The sequence below is a fragment of the Mytilus galloprovincialis genome, chromosome 9, assembly GCF_965363235.1.
Source record: "Mytilus galloprovincialis chromosome 9, xbMytGall1.hap1.1, whole genome shotgun sequence".
NCBI lineage: Eukaryota > Metazoa > Mollusca > Bivalvia > Mytilida > Mytilidae > Mytilus > Mytilus galloprovincialis.
The window spans coordinates 87,119,687-87,125,542 of record NC_134846.1 but is presented as its reverse complement, the minus strand read 5'-3'; the positions used below and the strand labels follow the sequence as shown (position 1 = coordinate 87,125,542).

Below are 5,856 nucleotides of genomic sequence, written 5' to 3'. Positions count from 1 at the left end.
TCCTGCTGAAACTGCATTCCAGATCATCAATCCTGCTGATTTGATGGAAGATAAGCTCATCAAAGCTGGCTGTGATATGATAAAACACAACACATCATAACCAGTTTGATGATCTCTTCAACCTCAACTTCCAAAACTTTTCTGGATATATCACAGCTGTTTTGGTCGACTTTTCCGGATACATCACAGCTGTTTTAGTAGACTCTTCTTTATACATGTAGATCATAGCTGATTGACTGTATTAAATGATTCACAGCTAGTTTGACTACTGGATACAGAGCACTTGGTTTAATGCACTTTCAAAATCAAACAACATTAGTGCAAGAATAATTTGATGCTCAGTCTTGATAAGATTCTCTTGTTTTATAGGACAACTTAGATGAAAAAGGTTGGCTTTGTGCTTAGCATGTTCACATAAGTACAGGCTGTCAAACTTGAAAAGTTAAACAATAGAGCAAACATTTCAATGAGTGATTTGGCCAACTAAAATCTTGTATACCTAGGTAAATCTTTAAGCTTTCTCTACTAGGATCTGAAAACACAACATAAGAAGGTTGTACCCATCTGTCCAGAGGATCCTGGAATATCTTCAGGAAGTAGAATTGAACATTTCAGGTCCTTGAATAAAGCTAAGCTTGGACACAAGATCTGATTGATTTATATCTTACTAAAGTACTTTAGAAATCAAATAAAAAGAAGTTTGAATTTTGCAGCAAATACCCCTTTTGGAGTCGACATGTCTACACCCCCAACATCATGCTTACAATTAAAATAGGTTTCAAACAAATGAAGACAAACAGTTTGACCTGTACATTTATATAATAATTTATGCAAAATTTCATTCATATGTGATTGTAATTGTTTTCTAATTTTCATCCTGTTCTTCAATTTTTGGTGCCAGGTAATATTTGAGAAAACCCATGTCTGCTATCTTGTACTCGACAACTGAAAAATAAAGTACAATTATTATATTAAGTATTTCATGAAGATGAATGAATTTATGAATTGTAAAATTAAATATAAATTGCAAAAAATGCTGATCTGATATTTTTTTTTAATTTCGTTTTTCTAATACACCTCTGTAAAAAGAAACTATTTTCAAAAACACTGCTTTTTAAATGTGTTATAGACAGATCAAGACTAACCATACATTCATAAATACCATTTGAAAAAAGTCTGTGCCAAACTGTTTAAGGGTTTATCCGACCGAAACAGAAATTTAAACTCTTCTACTATATATTCAACCAAAATATCTTAAAATTTCTATTCGTCCGAATGATTTTTTGTCCGACATTTTGTTGGGACAGTTTGGGATACACTGAAAATATTGAATTGTGCACCTACCTAATGGGACATCCTGGGACATTGACAAACAGACTTGTGGTGATAATGGAGTTGCCTTGGCAAAGTAATTCAAATAACGCAATGCAAAGGTTAGAGAGACTGCTTGATTCATTTCAATGATGACTGCTTCCTCTTCTTTGTCTGAGCTAGAGTTCTGTGCCAATTTTATGTTCCCTAAAATATAATCATTTCATATAATTATTAACAAAGTTGACCAACAAAATCATGTGGAATTTTTCCATGGATAATTTCTGAAAGACATCATGGCCAAAATATGTCAGAACTTAAGAACAAACTCAGAATACTGTGGATTTGTTATTCTTTGGAAACCAATTTTAGTCGGCGAGGGTATTCCACAAATTCTAATGTTCATTTGAAACATTTCTGCAACCAACATATTCAAAGTGTACTTGGTTGTCTAAATCCATCACCTTTAAAGCTTGGTCTAATTAAATATATTTGAATAGTTAGGGTGGTTTTTTTGTAAATCAGAGCATTTCTTGAACTATTTCTGTCATGATTCAAAACCTTAAATTTCAGTCCTATTCTACTATAATTCTTAATTAGATGTGGTATAAGTCCCAATGAGACAACTCTCCATCCAAATAACAATTTATATAATGCATGTTTTTACTTTTATCAATGAACCAATACCTAAATTCTTATTTCTTCAATTCATCACAACTGGTTTCTGGATCTTTTGCAATGTTTGAAAGTGTTCCAATAATGCAACAGAATTCTACCTTACCTGATCCAGTGTCTCCACTTGTTGAAAATTTAACACCTTCTTTAGTACAGCATATCACAACCGAGTCTCCAAACTGACTCAAATCTCTACATATTCTCTGGAATTCTCCTGATGGCAGTTTAACAACACTGCTGTATTCTGTGTCCTAAAATAATTACATACATTGTTTATAAAGACACGGCAGTTCTCAAGTTTTGAAAATCCTTGCCATTCTGCATTTGAACGATGCTGATACCAAGTTATTAACAAAATTGATGATCACCCTGTAGATATAGTTCATAAACAACAGAAGTAGAACATGACATTTTTGGGGTTTTCAATGGTTAACAACATCATGCAAGATTTTCATACGTTTATACATGTAAATCTTCCAAACAATTTTTTCAACCAGTCCAGGTCTGGTATTGTATAAATATAATCCTTTCTTCCATTTTCTCAGTTATTAAAATACTTACTGGAATTCCTAACTGTTCAGCATCAATGTCCAATAGTTTCATTTCATAATCGGAAACCTTTTCATTATCTAAAATTAGAACAGTAAAACCATTTGGAATGCTGTATATTACAACAATACATGAATTAAGCATGTATAATAATAAAAGAAAGAAGATGTGGTATGATTGCCAATGAGACCAAAAAGACACAGAAATTAACAACTATAGATCATTGTACGGCCTTCAACAATGAGCAAAGCCCATACCACATAGTCCACTATAAAATGCCCCGAAATGACAATGTAAAACAATTCAAATGAGACAACTAACAGCCTTAATTATGTAAAACTAGAGGCTCTAAAGAGCCTGTGTCGCTCACCTTGGTCTATGTGAATATTAAATAAAGGAAGCAGATGGATTTATGACAAAATTGTGTTTTGGTGATGTGTTTGTACATCTTACTTTACTGAACATTCTTGCAGCCTGCTCAATTATCTCTATCTATAATGAACTTGGCCCAGTTGTTTCAGTGGAAAATGTTAGTTAAAATTTGACTATAAAGGACAATAACTCCTTAGGGGTCAATTGACCATTTCCGTCATGTTGACTTATTTGTAAATCTTACTTTGCTAAACATTATTGATGTTTACAGTTAATCTCTATCTATAATAATATTCAAGATAATAACCAAAAACAGCAAAATTTCCTTAAAATTACCAATTCAGGGGCAGCAACCTAACAACAGGTTGTCAGGTTTCATCTGAAAACTTCAGGGCAGATAGATCTTGACCTGATATACAATTTTACCCCATGTCAGATTTGCTCTAAAGGCTACGGTTTCAGAGTTATAAGCCAAAATCTACATTTCACCCCTATGTTCTATTTTTAGCCATGGCAGCCAACTTGGTTGGTTGGCCGGGTCACAGGACACAATTTTTAAACTAGATACCCCAATGATGATTGTGGCCAAGTTTGGTTTAATTTGGCCCAGTAGTTTCAGAGGAGAAGATTTTTGTAAAAGATAACTAAGATTTACGAAAAATGGTTAAAAATTGACTATAAAGGGCAATAACTCCTAAAGGGATCAACAGACCATTTTGGTCTTGTTGACTTATTTGTAGATCTTACTTTGCTGAACATTTTTGCTGTTTACAGTTTATCTCTATCTATAATATTATTCAAGATAATAACCAAAAACAGCAAAATTTCCTTAAAATTACCAATTCAGGGCAGATAGCTCTTCACCTGATAAACAATTTTACCCGATGTCAGATTTGCTCTAAATGCTTTGGTTTTTGAGTGATAAGCCAAAAACTGCATTTTACCCCTATGTTCTATTTTTAGCCATGGCGGCCATCTTGGTTGGTTGGCCAGGTCACCAGACAAAATTTTTAAACTAGATACCCCAATGATAATTGTGGTCAAGTTTGGTTTAATTTGGCCCAGTAGTTTCAGAGAAGATTTTTGTAAAAGATGACTAAGATTTACGAAAAACGGTTAAAAATTGACTATAAAGGGCAATAACTCCTAAAGGGGTCAACAGACCATTTTGGTCTTGTTGACCTATTTGTAGATCTTACTTTGCTGAACATTTTTGCTGTTTACAGTTTATCTCTATCTATAATATTATTCAAGATAATAACCAAAAACAGCAAAATTTCCTTAAAATTACCAATTCAGTGCAGATAGATCTTGACCTGATAAACAATTTTACCCGATGTCAGATTTGCTCTAAATGCTTTGGTTTTTGAGTTATAAGCCAAAAACTGCATTTTACCCCTATGTTCTATTTTTAGCCATGGCGGCCATCTTGGTTGGTTGGCTGGGTCAAAGGACACAATTTTTAAACTACATGTAGATACCCTAATAATGATTTTGGCCATGTTTGGTTAAATTTGGCCCAGCAGTTTCAGAGGAGAAGATTTTTGTTAACGACGACGGACGCCAAGTGATGAGCTAAAAACGATTTTATTTTTAACATTTTAAATTTATAAGTTTTCTTTTTTCCAGAACAATAGATGTTTTATATTTGAAGCTTTCAAAATAGTTCACGACAAGAATGATTATACGAAACATTTTGTAACTTGTAATACTTACTTTGAGATTCAAACATAAATGTGACAGTATCTGCATTATCGCTGGCCTTCATAGTAATCACATCATCATTGCCTGCACATTTAAGTATTTTTGACATGCTGAAAAAGAGAATAAATTTTATTTGTGTGAAATTACAAATAATTCTGATTTTAATCAAAAGTTTAAAGACAAACACTTAAAAGATCTCTATATATGTTGGTGCCTTCAATCTTCTTTACAAATGAAAACGAAAGTCTAGAAGAAACTTGAGATTCCGAGTATATATAAAAGTGTTTGATAGATAGTGGTCTAAATAAAAGTACATGTACTTAAAAAAAAAAATAAAAAAAAAAAATATCTACCCCTCATCTTAGTTGTGTGGCAGTGCCAAATAATCTTAATTAGATAATAAAAGTGCTTTTCTTCAAAATATTATATTATTGATTCTACTACAGGTGTGTTTATAATTCGGTAATTGTGTAAAGGTGGGTCTCCTAATTACCCAGTTATGAATTAAAGGCCCCTGATAAGACAATGTCAAACGACATCAATACACTCTCCTTATTTTTGTAAAACCAAGTCCCATTGTCTTTAATATTTTCCAGTTAATCAATTTTTCGGATTTATACTACTTTTTTCGCTTTAAATTTTTATATGGGAATTCTCAAAATTTCATCTCCACTTCAAAAATGTTTTTTTTTAAAAGATTTCAATAAACATTATAAAGTCAGAAAAGTAAGAGAAATATAATTTTAGTTGATACTTACGTTGCCAGATTCATTCCCATTGATAAATTTCTGTCGCATCTGTAAGTTTCAAATCCATCACTTCTGATATTTAAAGATACTAAACTGACATGAGAACTGTCCATAGCTTGTAATGCTATTCCCGTACTACTACAGTCAAAAATGGCTTCACTAAGCAAGTCTTTCACGGCTTCTAAAACCTTCTTTAACAAAGAACCTTGTACTAATCTTGCTTCAAACATTTTGGAAATAGTTAAAAACAAAGAAAAAAAACAAATTGTCAACGAATAACTTAAATGTTATCACAAAGAATAAATAATTGTGTACAAAAAACACTGTTGCTTTGTTGCCAATACTACTCGGATACTTGTAATTCGCCTCCTTTCACATCAAGCTCGTCAGCATTATTGGGTAACTCGCGCTAAAATAGCAAATGGCGGGAACCTGATTTTGCTTAGATTTTATTGGATCATCGGATATCGCGAGAACTGCAAAAAGTGGATCTTAA

General features: G+C 32.5%; 1 protein-coding gene across 1 annotated transcript; it reads right to left on the bottom strand.

Moving 5' to 3' along the window:
- Window positions 1-800: 800 nt before the first annotated feature.
- LOC143046260 (proliferating cell nuclear antigen-like) lies at window positions 801-5,788 on the bottom strand. The gene is made up of 6 exons (XM_076219325.1): window positions 5,370-5,788; window positions 4,624-4,721; window positions 2,548-2,615; window positions 2,093-2,237; window positions 1,345-1,518; window positions 801-945 (listed from the first exon to the last, which is right to left on the bottom strand). The coding sequence occupies exons 1-6, from the start codon at window positions 5,588-5,590 to the stop codon at window positions 866-868; spliced, it is 786 nt and encodes a 261-aa protein (XP_076075440.1). The 5' UTR covers window positions 5,591-5,788; the 3' UTR covers window positions 801-865.
- Window positions 5,789-5,856: the final 68 nt, after the last annotated feature.

Excerpts from the sequence above, each read along its gene's own strand:
- LOC143046260 (XM_076219325.1), bottom strand. The coding sequence starts at position 5,590 with ATGTTTGAAGCAAGATTAGTACAAGGTTCTTTGTTAAAGAAGGTTTTA. Across the intron at positions 2,616-4,623 it reads ATTTATGTTTGAATCTCAAA|ATAATGAAAAGGTTTCCGAT; the intron begins GTAAGTATTACA and ends TTCTAATTTTAG. Across the intron at positions 2,238-2,547 it reads CTGAACAGTTAGGAATTCCA|GACACAGAATACAGCAGTGT; the intron begins GTAAGTATTTTA and ends TAATTATTTTAG.